Consider the following 16,487-nt stretch of genomic DNA (forward strand, 5'->3'; position numbering starts at 1 on the left):
CTGGGTGACTCAGCCCTGCCTGACTCAGCCCTGCCCGCTCGCAGGAGCAAAAAGGCAGCAGGGCTGTAGAGACAGGCAGGAGGGATCGGGGCAGGCGTGGGATGCGGAGTGTGGGCTCTGCCATGAGAACTGTGACGGCACATGCAAAATGTTTGTTCCTGCAGGGTTTTGTTTGCCTGGCAGCATCCTGCAGTGCTAAAGTTACATGTTGCTGCCGCTCTCCCGGTATTTCATCCGTGCTCAGCGAGCTGCTGAAATCATAAAAAGGCCTTTCAGAAAGAGACTTAAATTCTCTCTGAAAAGCCAAAGGGGAGTGTATTGTTGTTTGTTTTTTTTAAAAAAAACAGGCTCTGAGTGCAATGCATTAAAATGACAAGGGTAAGTCAAGCTCTTGCGATGACAAGAAATTCCTGTCTCAATAATGTGTCTGGTACGTGTTTCTCTCTGCAGCCGCGCTGCTACGTGCTCCCCGGGCTGCGCACACGGAGCGAGCACAAAGCACCTGCCAGGCGCTGATGGCGCTCGGGTGCATTCCTGGGGCGGCCGGGTCGTCCCCATCCCTCTTGCCCGCCTGTCAGTCCCCCCGCCACGGCGTGTGAACCGGGTGGTGCTGGTGAGGACGTGGAGCATGAGCATCGTCCATACCCCCAGCGCAGGCGGGGCCGCTCAGCCAGCGGGGGACAGCCGGCCAGCAGAGCACCAGCCCTGCATCCTCTACGGTAACTTAAATACCCTCAAATCTCTGTGCCTTCCTGGCCAGTCCCATTCTTGACCAGCAGTGCATCCAGGACTGTAGCCTCAGATAATTCCTGCTGCCTTTTAGTGTCTTGAGTTCCTTTGAAGCAGGGGCCACAGGAGTCGCTGTAAGAGGGCACATCAGAGTGCCATCCAGAGCCACGTCCTGTCTCCGACAGCAGTTGTGATCTGTCCTGAGTTAGAAACTGAGTTATTTCCTTTGAGCTGTTTGTGGCTGTGAGCATCGCTCACTCTTTGCATTGCTAAACATGCCCTGGCCACGTGTTGCCCAGGGATCCCTGTGCTCACCTCTCTACTCTGAGTATACTGAAGGTGGTGCAGCCCGACTTTATCAGTTTGACCCAAAATCAACTTCACCCTGCAACACCAGATAAGGTCAACAGCAACAGAGCAAAATATTTATTTATTAAGTAGGAGATAAGGTCAGCCTTGCAGTAGTTAAACTGCAAATACATCAAGAGCCAAACAAACGTAAGCAAGTGTAGCAGCAAAGGCTTTCCTGTTACATGGCCTGTCAGGCAGACCCCTGGAGGTGTAGCCTGGAGCTGGAGTTGGCCCCGTGGTACAGTTGATGTACAGTGTGTTACCGGTACAAGGTACAGAACACCTGCTGGAGCGCTGCCTGTAGTTGTGTGAACTAAAGACAATGTGAAGAGTCCGTGTCTTGGCCAAAGCCCACCCCGCTTTGTCACCCTTCGTATTCTCTTCTTCCTTTCTTTCCTTCCATTTGCAGCACAGATCAGCTTTAGACGGTAGCAACTTTAGTTTTATGTTATAGATTTACCACTTAGTCTCTGTAACTTTCTGTTTCTCCTTTTTTTTCTTGTCATCCTAACCCACCTTTCTTGCCTCCAACACAAAAGCATCTCCAGTGACTCACTGCCCCTCACCCACACGTGCTTTCCTGCCTCTTTCGCATGACGCAGCCTCTGCTCTCGTACCTGCACCACGGTCCAGACTGCACACACGGATCACGCTTCCCTCAATGGATGTCGCCTCGTGGGTACAGCTGGTTGTTCCTACTCCTAATGGCTGCTACGTGAAATAAATCATTAGTTGTAGTAATCACAGAGCTGCTCTAGGACAGACGCAGTCTCTGGGGTGTCACCAGCTTTCTACAGCGACCCCCATATGACAAGTTAATGGTGCAGGTGAGCGACTTGGTAACAAAGATGAACCTGCTTCTCCTTTCAGACTCTATTACCAGTTTGACATTTATTTTCACAGTGACTACATTCAAAATTCTATTGCCTTTGACAGGGATGCAGGATCTCTGCCGGCAGAACACAGGCATTAACAGGTCTGAATTTGTAACTTCGGTTCCTACATAAGTGGCCAAAGCACTTTCTGCGAGCGTCAAGGTTTCACTGGTAGTAGTTGTTGCGACAGCCCCGCTCCTGCTGTGCACCGAGCACATGTCACCAACGCGGGGCCCCGTGGCAGCGGTGTTTGCTCAGCAGTGCAGGTCTGTTACCCTACCTGGAGGCTTTGCTGCCTGTCCCCGACACAAGTAATGTCTGGAGACAAAGGCAGCTTGAAATACCAGGAGCTGCGTATCCAGTGTAGAGCTGAAGGCAGTGACATTTTCTAATGGGCCGAAGCCCCATTTCCAGTCAAATGGAAAATATTGTCCCTATTCATCCCAACACACCTGAGACTGAAGTTTGAATTAGGAGGCCGTGGATGATGGTTCACCCTGCAGTGAGTGAGACAGTGAGCAATTCAGACCTTATGGCAGCTGACTCATTTACTGAAGGATCCCCTCTCTGTGGAGGGCAGAGAGGACCTGGAGAGCAGCTCCAGCTCCTGAGGTGCAGGTGGAGAGGAGGGCTGAGCCTGTCTGTGTGTGATGGAGCGCGGCAGTCCTGCTGCCACCGCCTTGGGCTCGTGTCCGGCTTTAGCCACGCTGATCAGAAACTCCTCACTTTCTGTGGCTGGTGCTTTTCTGCCAGTTTCGGGATCTAAGATGGCTCGGTAAGGGATCAGACAAGTGCCAGAGCCAGCATGAAGCCAGGAGAGGAGAGGGAGTGGTAGAAATGCGTTTCTGAGCAGCAGCAGCAAGCTGCTAGATTGGCCCCATCATAAATGGGCTCTTCAGCATAAAGTGCCAAGTGTGAGTTGGAGTGAACCCATTTCCCAAACCACTTAGATGTTTTCTGATAACTGTCCTGTGCCTGGCTCTTGGCATCAGCCCATGTTACACCCTCATGTCTAGGACTCTGTAATAAAGATAAGGCAGGTTGTGTCACACAATGGGAGCTCAGTCTGGGGCTCAGCTGAACAACCGTCCTGGGGAGATTTCTAGATCCATTAAGTGTCTGTTGTCTCCATCTGGGCTATCGATAACCAGCTCTGCTATAGAGCTTGGTCTTGGAGCTGAGAAATTCCCCGTGGAAGCTCTCGGGGACACCCTCTGATGGGTGACATCTACAGAGGAGGCTTGAAGACATTTCATTCTTTCAAAGAGCCCTGAAAGCTGCATCTCTGATGCCGTTGCAGGAATGAATCACTGTTTCTGAGAGCGGTGCTCGGGGTGTCCGGGGGGTTTGCATTATACAGACACCACAAGAGCTGTTGGAAAGAATGGCGTGAATGAGAGAAAACCAGCAGTGCCTGGTGTCCTCCTTCCCCTAAAGCTCAGGTACAGACAGCTTCTTTTCCCCTGTAACTAGACTTACTGTCAAGCTTGAAGCGTTCACTACTCTAACTCCGTGTTGTTTGATCATTCATAGGGCACAGCACAGACCAGGTGAGGCATGGGGGTCAGGGTGAAGCCCACGTCAGCAGTGAGATCCAGGTCTGACTTATCCACTCCCGGAGCAGGTTGGAAAACAAACCTGCGGAGCAAGCCCGTGAAGAAGAGGAACAGCTCCATCTTGGCCAGTCCTTCTCCAGCGCAAGCCCTTCGTCCTGAAAACAACCAGGAGAGAAGTAAATGATCAGCACCGTGACTGTTAGCGTTGATGTCTGAGACCTTCTCAGCTGGGCGTGCAGTCCGTAAGAGACGGCTGGTGAGGGAGAAAATGTTTCTTTCCTTCTCTCTGTATATTCGCGGTGCTACTGACTTGGTATCAAACCACACAGAAACCTGGAGGTATGTGAAATTCTGTAGTGACTGTGGGTAAACCTGTGTGTCCCAAATCTCCCAAAGAAGAGGTGGTTACCTACAGCGATGCTGTACAGGAGAAGTGACCAGAAATCCCTTATCCTATGTTCTGTGTCCCCAACTTCCATACATCCCTAGACTTGGGGGACACTGTGCCATTAGCCTAGCCCCAGGGGGTGCACACACATCCCTCTCACCTATGGAGAATGGAATAAATGCCTCTCTCCTAATGAAGTTCCCGTTGGCATCCAGGAAGTGAGAAGGGTTGAACTGGTCCGGGGTTTTCCAGTGTAACTCGTCCTTCAGAGCGGAGGTCAGCAGCGGAATAATCTCCGTACCCTGAAGGGGATAAAGAAACTCATGGTAGCTGTTTGGAGCAGATCACTTCCCCAGTTGAGCCGGGCTGCTCTCTTTTTGCTAATGTGAAGAGGCAAATAAGACAGAGCCACGGCAAATGGAACTGGGGGATGTTTCCCTGCCGCGCTGTGGCTCTGCCCGTTATCAGTGCCGGCTGCTCTCTTTTTGGACCACAAACTACTCCTTTCTTACAGAGTCAGATCGTTCAAGAAAGATGCTGAAGTAGAGACTCCACATTTGACGTAAGAGATTCAAACTAGTGATTTAATTAAAGTCTCTGGTTATTCTGGATTCAAATAGCTGTTACAGACCACGGTCCAGCGCACGTTTGTAACAGTTATCCTGGATCCGAGACAAGGGATCACATCGTAGATTAAACCACACACGATGGCGTCTTTGGATTTTTATATTTTCCTTCGTGTCTGCTTTAAACAGAACTGTGGGAAATCTGTGAGGCATAGGCGGCCAGCCTGAGAGCTCACCTTAGGAATCACATAACCTCGGAAATTCACATCGGCGGGAGTTGATCGTGATACGCTCATTGGGACGAGATTGGCAAACCTTTGTATTTCATGTATCACTGCCTCTGTGTATGGCATTTTTTTCCGGTCCTCCAGCTTGGGCAGCTCTCCTGGTTCAACGACGTGGTTCATTTCTTCCTGAATCTTTCCTTGGAGGGAGGGAGGAAAGGATTAAGAAGCTGATAACCCTCTTATCTTGCAACTGAAATCGCCTCAGTTTGGCTAAGATGAAGGGAAAACTTTGAGGGGTATTTAGGAAGAGCGGAAGGGGGTAAATCAGGCATGGCGTGGTTCTTTCAGATTTGTTGTTGAGCCAAGGGAGCTTGAAGAGAGTTACTACAGTTCATCCCATGCCCAGTTCTGGTTACACACCGTTGTTACCCCACAGCCTTCAAGAGGAACCAGATCAGAATCAGCTCCTGAGGAGACCTTCAGTGACGTAAGCCCATAGCCTGCGGGGGAATAGCGACGGGGGAGCTTTGCTGTAACCGCAGACTGGCCCTTGTCCTCTCCCACTTGGCTGCGCTGGTTTATTGCAATCTAGCTGAATAAAATTCCTTTATAAAGTCAACGGCTGTTATCTCCCTGAGAGTACTCAGAATAATTACTCTAGACAACACCGAATGAGTTCCACCCCCTTCCACAACCGAAGCCTTAAGCATACAACAGAATATTGTACAAGGGGACTTAGCCTTACTCTGAATTTCTGGGTACTTCATCATCAGAAGAAGACCCCAGCGCACAGTCGTGGAAGTGGTCTCAGTCCCAGCGGCAAAGAGGTCCAGGGTCGAAAACAACAGGTTTCCATTGTCGAACATAGTGTGGGGTTTCTTTGATTCCTTCAAAACATAGAGGTAACGGCCATAAGTTCTGCAGCAAGTGATACCAACATGTGACTGTGTTGTCATCATTTTTATCGGTGTTTTAGCTTTTATGACTCCATATGGTTCGAGAAATGAAATGTTTAGAGTTTTAGCATTAGGGCCTGTGCTGTGTGGAATTTGTCTGGTCCCAAGCAGTTGTACCATCACCAGGTCTAGATGCTAGGTTAGTTAAGATTTAGTTACTGCAATGAAGTTTATCTCTGTACCATTCTTGCAGGCAGGTTTGGGATGATCTCCTCGTGACGTGTGGTTACCTATTCCACCCATGTGGACACCTTGACAACTCTAACCAGCAGTTTTGGTGGAGCTGTGGATCGAGTACAGCACAGCTCACCGTGAGCGTGAGCTCTGACATACCCGCTCACCGCACAGCTTCTCTTTCCACTACTCCCAGCACCTGACAGATGGTAAGTCCTAAGTCAGAGCTAACAGAACAGAAAGACTTTGAGACATAGCTTTAAAGTACCTGTTGTTGCTTCATCAGAAAGGCATCGACAAAGCCCGTTAAGTTATTTTCATTAAACTCTTTTTCGTGCTCCTGGAAAAGCTTCTGGAGAAAAGCGCTCAGTTCACGGATGTTCTGTAGCACAGTCCTGGAAGCTCCAGAGAGGAATCCAAGCGATGGGTAGAAATTATATAACTGTGGAGCAAGAGAAGTCTTACTGTCAATTGGCATTTTGAACACATACTGGTATCTCCGGTTACAGCCAGCACAGACCTCTGTGTGGCTCAGAAGATGACTCCACTGCCATTCAAAGTAGTTTTGTGTCAGGAAGAACAGGCTTATATCAGCTCACAGTTTGCTAACATTGACTTTCAGTGGCCAAAATAAAAGAAAAAGAAATTGGTCCAAGCTGGTTGTGGGAGAGGCAGAGCTAAGACAGTTACTGAAGGTGTAATACAAGGAGGGAGATTTGAGACTGCACTTCAGGGCTGATTTCTGATATGAGAGATGTATTGTGCTTCTGCTCATCAAAGCAGTTCCTTTTGAAAAGACTTTGTAATTAATAACTTTCACAGAGTAAGCCCGGGGGCTGGGAGTCTGTGCTGTGGATACAGGACCACAGATGTGTTCAGTGCAGCCTGGATGGCCGACGATGCTCTTGTTCTCGCCTTGAGAAGCAAGAGGTGGGAGGCCAGGAGGGCAAACATGGGCAGCTGGATATCCCCCAAAAAACTAACTGAAAGCTAAAATATAAAATCAAGCTCTTACCAGCACCATAGGGGAGCCCAACAGCTTAACATTTTCATTTAGCATCTTCAATAAAGTTAGGAATACAGGATCATCATATTCAAACCTTTCTCCAAACAATATAGAGCAGATGACGTTGGATACAGCATTGTTGAGTATCATCTTCGTATCAAATGGCTTCCCTGTATTTCAGACAATGAAAATAAATGATGATGTGATTATGGCTGTTTCAGCCCGGTTTTCTATGGAAATGTAGTCCTGAGCTCCCAAAGAAAAAACTCATAGCAGGGAGCCAGGTGTCAATGCTTTCAGGCCTCAGTTTAATAACCTACTTCAGCATATGCTGAACTTTAACCGTGAGATACCATTTGCTCTAAGTTAAACTTTCATTAATCTTTATTGTTCTGCTAGACACGTTTTTTGTCTCTGGATGAAATTCCTGACACTCACCGTGATAGGATTCAAAGTATTTAATGAGGGAGTTCACTTCCTCCAGGATTCGGATCTCAATGGTTTTCTTTCCCATTCCAAAATCTCGCAGTGTGGACAAGGTGAATCTCCTCATTGTTTTCCATCGCTCTCCATGGCTGAATGCTATGCCTAAAATAAAGGTATAGCATCCTTATGTTACCTATGGTTAAAAGTTTGTAAGGCGTTCTTACACACTGGTGTGAAAGCTGCTCGATACAGCATTTCACAGACAAATAGCGGTCTGTAAGAGGATAATACTCTCAGTGGTAAGAATATAAGGAACATAGACAAACTACAAAAACTAACCAGCCAGAAGGTCACTTACCATTTCCTTGTGTCATTTGCCTAAATATGGGTATTTCTGCTCTCTCTCCAAATTCTTCAGCATGGTTTAAAAGGGCATCCTTGATGGTTTCGTATCCAGCCAATACCACAGCTCTCCTGGGTCCAAAATGCACAGTGAAGACACTGCCATATATCTTGGAGAGCTGTTAAGGTGAAGAAATACGTTCATTCAAAACCAGATCTGGACCCAAACGCTAGCGCTTGCCACCCTGGGTGGTTTCTAGCCCCAAAAGACCCTCCCAGCCCTGCCCGAAATCTCCAGGTGCTGCTGTAACGCACCTCATGAGCAGCCGCTATCAATCGCCAGCATCTCTGCGTGCACCCTGTTTGCACAACAAGGTGTCTGCTATCGCCGCTCCTATCAGAGCAGAAGTCAATAAAATGCCATCGCATTCCTGCGGTGTTCTGCAGCAACAGGCCGGCGTAGCGATACCACCATTCGGAGGCTGTTAGAAAACGCCGTAGCGGGCAGGCCTGTTTATTTTAATGCTGTTGACCCGAGGCGAGCAGGTGTGCACACATCTTTGGGGCTGAAGCCACAAACACTACAAAAACAAAGCTAAACAATAACTCTTTCTTTCAGAACAGCACTTGTCTCTAATTATGGCAAGGTGGGTAGTGTTGCAGTCATTGCAAAGTTATTTGCTGGCCACCAGCAACTTGAATCCAACTAGGAAGCGTATTCTTGTAGATAATGTTACAGGAGCTCTAGGCTTTTATAGCAAATTAAATATGAATCATCTGTTACATAGACGGGTGGCTTTGACAATCTACTCATTCACTTGGTATTTTAGACTCCGTTTAAACACACTGCAAGACGTCCACTCCAAATGTCTTCTTGTTTCCATCGTGCCTGGGTTACCATTTGCTATGCATTAGATACGTACCAAAAATTGAATTTCAGATTAGAAGCAGCTCCTGTTATTACAGCAGACAAATTGAATTTGTTTTCATCAAACGGTGGTTTGACGGCTTGGGAGATGCTGTTAACACTGGCTCTCTCCTCCCTGGCAGCTCGCAGAGCGTGCAGCAGAGCCAGGGGCCGCGAATCGCAGCCGCGTCCCAGCCTTCCTTTGGTCATTTCTTTGCATTAGTATGTCTTGGCATCAATGCTGGTGTTTCTCATCAACACAAGCATTTGATGTGGCAGGCCTGGAGGCTGCTTGGCAGGTCACAGGAAATGAGTCTGGTGCCTTTGAGTGACATTTGTCTCACAAAATCCCCCGGCAGCATCAAAAGTAGTTGCTCTTCTACACTGGCGCTCTCAAACGTACCTATGGTCAGACGGGAGCTCAGGACCAGAAGCCCATCAGAACTGTGCTCTGCACAATCCTCTGCACCGTAACTCAGGGCGGATGAACACTGTGTTCTGTGCTTTCGCAGCCCAGGATGCCCTTTCTTCTCTAACTAATTGCAGAATTTCAGTGACTGCGCTGTCCCATCACAGCGGCCCTTCAGGTGGCTGAAGGAGCTCACTGGGGACTCGGTTTCTCCCGTGATAGGGTTGGGTGCATACACAGAGTACGCAACAGGTCACTCACGGCACCTCAGCCGTCTCTACACCAACCAGAAGATTCACAGTGAATTGTTCCCATCTCCCTATGGGAGCACAGCAGATACTTCCCGAAACAAACATTGCACCTGGCTTTATAATATTTAAGTAGTTTTTTTCCTCTTTTAGAAATAAAAGTATCTATGGAGCTGCATAAGAAAAAGCAGTTTGTTTACCCAGACATGTAAAAGCTGTGCATCAAGTCTTAAATAACCCCGGCCAGCGTGCGTGCAGGGGAAGAGTTGGGGAGGCAGAAAGAAGCTTTGCATTGCAGAGATATAACGAGCTTTCAAAATAAATGTGTGTATGCGCCCGTTTCCTTGGCTGTGGGGATGATACCCTGCCTTCCTTTCTGTCTCCCTTCTTTCCTTCCTTCCTACCTCCCTTCAGTGGGAGAGGTCCCTTTCTTGATGCCAAACGGTCCTGATGTCTCCGCAGACTGGCCCAGCTCGGGTGTCCTACCTGCAGCCTCTGAAGGGCTCGAAATACCAATAATATGGAGCTAATTGCAAAGGGTGGGTGTCTATGCTTGTGTGTATAAAGCAAAGAATGTATTATATTTATTTATATTTATATATAAATACATGTCTGTGTGTGCATACCTCTGAAAGTGACGTCACTGCCAGCCTGCCTATATGTCAAAAGTCTCATTTCTGCTCTCCACACAATGCAAACACAATCGCATCTCCATCTCCCGACTTATGTTTCTCCCTTCGGGCGCTGCACGTTTCCCTCCTCCCCGTCGCGCAGACCCTACCTCTGTCAGCGACTGGAACGGCTTTTTCAGGTCCACCACGTTCAAGTTCCCGATCAGAGGAAGAGGCCGTGGGCCGGGAGGCAGATTGCAAACCGACTTCTTGGAGCTGGTAAGAAAGTAAAGGAGAGCGACCAGCCCTGCTGCCAAATAAAACAGCAAGCTGGAGCCCACCGTGTGCTGCAGCAAACTCTGTATGGCCATGGCTGAGCCAAGTGTGGCTATGAGCATCCTGGGGTCCCTTTATAGCCCTTCTGTCACTACCTGAACACACCTTCAGGGGAAGTGGCTTCGCATAGAGAAAAGGACTCTCAGGTCTTGTTTTCTTCCATTTAGACCAGATGTATTTTTTTTTTGCCAAATAAAGCACCTTATTTTATTCTGAAAAATGGATTACCTTAATCTGGAGCTCCTATTTCATCTACAACACTAGGCTGAGGTGTTTGTTTTCCAGTGGAAATCTGTGTTATGGGCATGTTGTGGTCTCTGTGATTTCAGGGGCAGAATTAAGGGACAGGACCCGTGCTGGATCGCTGTCATGGTGCCAGGTCACAGGGCTCCGCTGGACCACTGGTGATGCAATGGAGGAAGCAGGATGCAGGTGGGAAAGCCCACGACAATGCTTGGCCGCAGGGGCAGCTGGCGAAGGAGCCCTTAGGGAGGACAAGGCTGAGCAAGGAGGTGCTGGAATGGTGGTGCAATGAAGATGTGCTAGTTCAGGACTGCAGATGGGAGTAGGTCCGCTTACAGGTCACAGCTCTGATTCTCTTTGCTTTCTTGCCACCCCAGTAAAATCACATCCTTGAGCAATGCAGTGTTTTCATTGCTGACACTGTTATTGATCTTTGTCCCCAAAATGCCCCTGAAACCACTTCAGCTGCTATTTTGCAGGTTACTGTCCACAGAATAGATGTCCATCTGTGTCTCTGCGTTCGGTGACGGCTCCTTCCCGGCTGTCCTGCCTGTCCATGAGCAGACGCATGCGATCTTCTGAGAGGAACCATCCCCTCCAGGCAGCGCTCCTGCCTAGGTTGGGAAAGAGATCCTGGATCTGTGTGAGCTGGGAGGAGCAGGATGGGGCTCTACAGAGGGGGCGGCTGCCGGGCAGCTGTTTTGGGGGTGCCAGGCAGAGCAGCCGGCAGAGCGCTCGGGGTGCAGGCAGCGATGCCAGGGCAGGGTCCTGCAGGAGCCCGCGTGCCCGGGCGGCAGCTCCCAGAGCCACCTGCACCTTCTGCGTCCTTGGGGGTGACAACAAGGCGGAAGCGATCGTGAACAGGAGGCCATGGTTTTAAATGGTGGCTCTGGAGGGAAGAAGCTGATTTGATGTTTTATCACGTATTCTCAATTGGGGATATTTTGCTCCCCAGTGGCATATTCTGTCAGATTACTGGGCCATGCTGCTGTTCAACCCTTTAGAAACCTTTAGTTTTAATAATACTTTTGCTAGAATCCTCCAAGGCTCCCGGGTGCAGGCTCCACTGATGGAAAAATGATGATTATTTATTAATAATAATAAAAGCACATTAGCTGAAGGCAAGGGGAATCAATAAACTCTAACTAGATTGACATGAGAAAGGTGCCTGCATGTCTGCCTGTTCTCCAAGGCTTGTTGTCAGCAGTGGAGTTTGGCACAAGGGGGAATTAATGCGTGCAGAAGAGGACTGGGCAGGCTGGGCAAAGAAAGGAGGGAAATGGTTGGTCATGTCCGTCTCAAAATTTGCTGCACAACTCTGAAGGTCTTGGCTGTGCCCTCTTCTCTCAGAATTTCCAAGAATATCCTGTTCTGCCAGACTCTTCTCTGAGTAAGTGGCGCGACCATTGGGACTCTTGAGACAGAGATACGTGAGAGTGAGGAAAAACCCTACGTGGGCACAGCTGGGTACCGATGGAGGGGATTTACCGTTCATGTTTACAGCCACCGCTGCTCCATTAGAGCAGAGCTGGCCACTGCCACCGGCAGCACGGGCACCTTCTCAAGGGCTTGCAGACTGTCTAAGGCCTCAGGTTGTACCTGGTGATAATATAAGAGTGAAATCCTTTCTCGAGCAGTGAGCACAAGGACCTGCAGCCTCCTGGAGTGCTGCATTCAGGGTGGGAAATGACGGATGTCTTCTCCAGTGGGAGGGAATCATTGCAGTTTTAAAGTAAAACGAACATCGTGTCCTCAACTCCATTTCTTCCTCCCATACCTTCGCTTCCAGCACACAACCCTGAGCACAGCCCGAGTTGCCAGGTGAAGCATCCCACACAGCACTGGGGAGAAAACGCTGGTCCCTGCTCAAGTGTCTTTGTCTTCCTACCAGCCCAAGCCTCAACTGATACCACCCTCAGGTAAGCAGATTTTGTGAGCCTGGCTCAGGGAAATAATCAGTTCCGCCTAGAAAATGAGCCACAGAGTCATCTAACTCCTGTGTGCTCATCTGGAGAAGGACATATAATCTTCTAATGGGACACAGGTTAATAGCGCTACAGTAACAGTAGGATAATGCAGAGAAAGAGCTGTTATAAGGCCATAATTCAGTCAATGAGTCCTAATAACATAATAAACCATGAGAGTGAACACCGAGTGAGTGTGCGCCTTGCGAGGCTCTGCAACTGATTTACAACCTCCAGAGATGCCTATCAGCCATGCATTGTTATCAGGGACATATAAAGCATGAGCACACCCTATTAAACATTAACATTTTTAAAGACTCAGATGTGTTAAAACGCAGGCTGCTCCTTGCTAATGGATTTTGCTCACCTTGACAAATGCCAGTGCAAAAATAAATCAAAAGCTTTTTGACTTTGACCTCTTTCCATTTTTCATAATTATTGCACTGTTGTATTGGATTACGCCCATTTCTTCCCATCCTGCAAATCAGTATTTCTGCAGGGTACTGATCAGTATTTCAAGTGTTCTGAGTGCTCATTTTGATACAAATAACTTGTACCAAATTTCTTTTCATTTATCTTTCATATCGGTGTGTGCCGCACACCTACTTTGGAAAGAAAAGGTCCTAAAAAATAGTTTTAAAAATCATTATTTTGTTGCAAATTTTCAATAAAAGATTCTTTCTTCTTCCCATATTCTGAGCTGGAGGATGCTATGTGATGGAGCCAGTCTCTGGAAGAAGAACATTTAAAAGCTGACAGTATTTCCCACTCATGTTGAACATTTACCCCTTTTAGCTGCAAACCGTTCTCAGAACTTTGTTGCTTTTAAAAACCTTGTTTTTGGACACAATAGATGTCCTTCCTTTGTGAGTCTCACTCAGTGACCAAATATATGGGAGATCCTGGGATTTGGTGCTGGTTTTGTACTTTATAATATACAGATCTATAAAAATATTTGCAAATAATTCCACTGTGACTATAGGCAGAAGCACCATCTTCCAGACCCCCACTTGGGCCAACAAGCCAAGGCGGCCTGACCGGGGAAGTTCATACTGAGGAGGTCACATTATGAAGAATCTCTTCTCAAAACACAGCTGAGCAGATCGAATGCCTCCACGTAGCTCCAAGGATCCTTTTGTTCTGGGTCTCTGTCTTCAGTCTATATCTCAACACAGCATTGCAAAAACTACAGTACTCCAAGGGCAATTTGGGGCATACCACGAAGGATAATTAGTTGGTAGGTACCCAGCATCTTATTTTTGGTCCCCCCGTGTGGATGCAGACGGAGACGTGGATTCAGATACACCAGAACTGCAATGAGCAATGTAAGGAAAGAGTTCACTTTGGCTTTTAGCGCAGCGTTGCTATTTCTACCCCATTCCCCTCTAACCTGATGAGGCTTTGGCTTAGTCATAACAGCAAATGAGTTATCATTCTGTACATCTTTATAGAGCACATAAACATACTAAGGCCCTGACCTTACTGGCATGAAACTATGATTTCCCTGTAAGTGCAAAACAATAATCTTTCATTAATCATCCACAGCAGAAATCCCCGCTCCCCAGACTATTCTGGCAATATTCTGCATTTTTGCTTGTCTAGGAACCTGAATTAAAAGGGAGAAAAATGGTTTACAAGAGCCTGTGGCGGTGATGTAGCAAGAGACCTTATGTAAGAGCTGGCCGGGCCAGGGTGAGGCGGAGGAGTGGGGGATCCTGCAAGGATGTTTCTCTGAGGTGTGTTCTGCGCTGGGCTGGGAACAGCCGTCTCAAGGGCACAAATTCCAGCGCCTGAATGTGCTTGGTCTTGTTCAGCTGATTAATTTCTGACATCCCAAGTCAAGCTACAAAATCCCCCAGTACTTTTACTCAAAGCCCTTCATGGCTTGTCGATAAGTTATTTTCAAATGAAGTACCTGATAATTTGGATCTTAAAAGATGCAACATGGTGAGAGAAAATAATGGAAGTCCTGGAACTGACCCTGCCCATAGCAAGGAATGAAGTTCTGCTCTTACACATTATTCAATATGGTGTTTCCAAAATAATGCAAAGTGTGCAAACCTCCCTCTGAAGATACATTTGCACAACTGATGGGTAAGTACCAACAGTGGAATAAGTCTTCAGTGTGATCTGACAACACTGTAAGAGAGCAAACATTTAAAAATGTTACTTTAGTCCGTGATTAATGACTCTTTAGTCCGTGATTAATGACTCTTTAGTTTGTTATTAATGACTAACAGCTCTGATTCAAGCAAAGGATTTATTTTTAAATCTATCAAGGTGTGTAGCTTGAAAGGGGAAGATCCGAGATTTTCCCTAGTTTGGGGAGCCTTCTGATTTTTGGAAAGGGCTCAGGACTCCAAACAAAAGATACTGTAAAACACGGGATGCTTTACAGTTTATCTGATCTCTCTTGTACAATGGGCACCTTTTTACCGAAAGAGCCATTCCAGACTTCCCCGGTGCTGAGAAATCTCTCACTCCTTTGAAAGACAATATGTGAAAAGCATTTAATTCTGTTTGTGGCACTGCTCTTTGTGGCGCTGCTGCTTTTATTGAATTTGTTTGGAACTGGATGGCTTAATCTGCAAATGAGAGGTTTTTTTCTTCACACTGATTATCTAATGGGGGTTGCATTTGATCTCCTTGGGAAAAGCACATACTAAACTACTAAAGCACGTGTGATAGATCATAAGACAAACTGCACCTTTAAAGGAAACTCTAGAAGATACAACTGACATTTGCAATAGAAAACATTAAGTAAGCATAACCAAGCACCTGCTACTATACCTGACCGGACTTGGGGTAATTACAAAACTTAAGGTTCCAAAGAAAAGCACTAAGTTAATTAATAGGTAATCAAACATTTGGATATAATACAGCGAGCTGACTTAACCTTTGCATAACATTATCGTTGTCTGTTTGGGAATAATTTCACTGGGGAATCGCTGCGTATGTTTTCCTACTTCATCACAGGGGAATCAGCAGGTCAACCACCCTGCCAGAAACTCAGCAACATAATTCAGGTCGTTTTCTGAAATCAAGTGCACAGTTGGACCTGCCCAGGTAACCCAGAGCTGCTGCTCTGCTGCTCCGTGCTCTGGGATCCGGGAGACAGTTTGCTGCGTGTGTTCATGAAAGAGGAGCATCTCCCTTTTCCTGTTAAGTGTTATAACGAAGTCAAGTGGAAAAGTGCTATTCACCATATAATAAAAACCCAGCTATTGTTCATAGCCCTGAAAACATAATAATAAATAAAACCTCGTATTTCAGGCTCTGTAAACCAGTTGCTTATGTAATAGGACATGGTGTAATTTTCCATTTACAATTTCAATCCTGCAATAAGAAAGCAATCAAAGCATAAACAAAGCGCACTTTAAATAGGGCTGCAGGTAATATTTCCATAATGGCTCTCCTTAACAATTGCAGCTGTTGCTTTTTTTTTACCCCCAGCCTCAAATTCTTTCTACTTATCTCAGTCATTTAATTAAAAGAAAATCAACTTAAAAGAGATGAAAGACCATCTTAAACCAATTGCAGCTATGGGCAAAGAAGAAAAAAGACTCCAACAGCGTAATCCACGGTTAACACTCGGGTGGGTTAAATTAACGTCATTTCTCATCCTCTTTCAGGCTGAGATCTGAAGCTCTGCAGAGAGCATGCTGGAAACCTGTGAGCAAAAGGGGTTTTGCCTTGGTTGTCTGTCCTGAGGATCTGGACGGTGACCGTGTCCCAAGCACCTGCCGGTGACCACTTGATTTATCGGCCTCTTCCAGTATAAGTTGGGGAACGAGCTGGGAAAGGGGAAAGGGACCTGGGGTCCTGTGGACAGCAGGGTGACCATGAGCCAGCACTGGGCTCTTGTGGCCAGGAAGCCAATGGGACCTGGGGTGGGTTAGAAGGGGGTGGTCAGTAGGTCAGAGAGGTTCTCCTGCCCCTCTGCTCTGCCCTGGGGAGACCACACCTGGAATATTGTGTCCAGTTGTGGCCCCTCAGCTCCAGAAGGACAGGGAACTGCTGGAGAGAGTCCAGCGCAGCCACCAAGATGCTGAAGGGAGTGGAGCATCTCCCGTGTGAGGAAAGGCTGAGGGAGCTGGGGCTCTGGAGCTGGAGAAGAGGAGACTGAGGGGGGACTCATTCCTGGGGATCAATACGGAAAGGGGCAGTGTCAGG

General features: G+C 47.4%; 2 protein-coding genes across 18 annotated transcripts in view; one reads left to right on the top strand and one right to left on the bottom strand.

Annotated features, from left to right (window-relative positions):
• CHLSN (cholesin) overlaps nt 1-15,600 on the top strand; it is a 149,373-nt gene extending 133,773 nt beyond the window's left edge. For 6 of the 17 annotated variants that reach the window (XM_071815010.1, XM_071815026.1, XM_071815018.1 and 3 more), the window contains 6 exons: nt 451-719; nt 3,256-3,397; nt 3,489-10,050; nt 10,437-10,993; nt 12,140-12,269; nt 13,297-15,600. The gene's annotated coding sequence lies outside the window, so the exon portion shown is untranslated. The remainder of the gene's footprint in view (nt 1-450; nt 720-3,255; nt 3,398-3,488; nt 10,051-10,436; nt 10,994-12,139; nt 12,270-13,296) is intronic. The other 11 variants (XM_071815020.1, XM_071815011.1, XM_071815017.1 and 8 more) reach the window with 11 other exon arrangements.
• LOC136108563 (cytochrome P450 2K4-like) lies at nt 3,440-10,142 on the bottom strand. Its single transcript, XM_065850451.2, has 9 exons — nt 9,942-10,142; nt 7,613-7,775; nt 7,267-7,416; nt 6,838-6,998; nt 6,091-6,264; nt 5,438-5,579; nt 4,702-4,889; nt 4,060-4,201; nt 3,440-3,666 (listed from the first exon to the last, which is right to left on the bottom strand). The coding sequence occupies exons 1-9, from the start codon at nt 10,140-10,142 to the stop codon at nt 3,479-3,481; spliced, it is 1,509 nt and encodes a 502-aa protein (XP_065706523.2). The 3' UTR covers nt 3,440-3,478.
• Nucleotides 15,601-16,487: the final 887 nt, after the last annotated feature.

Source organism: Patagioenas fasciata, chromosome 15 (genome assembly GCF_037038585.1).
Source record: "Patagioenas fasciata isolate bPatFas1 chromosome 15, bPatFas1.hap1, whole genome shotgun sequence".
NCBI lineage: Eukaryota > Metazoa > Chordata > Aves > Columbiformes > Columbidae > Patagioenas > Patagioenas fasciata.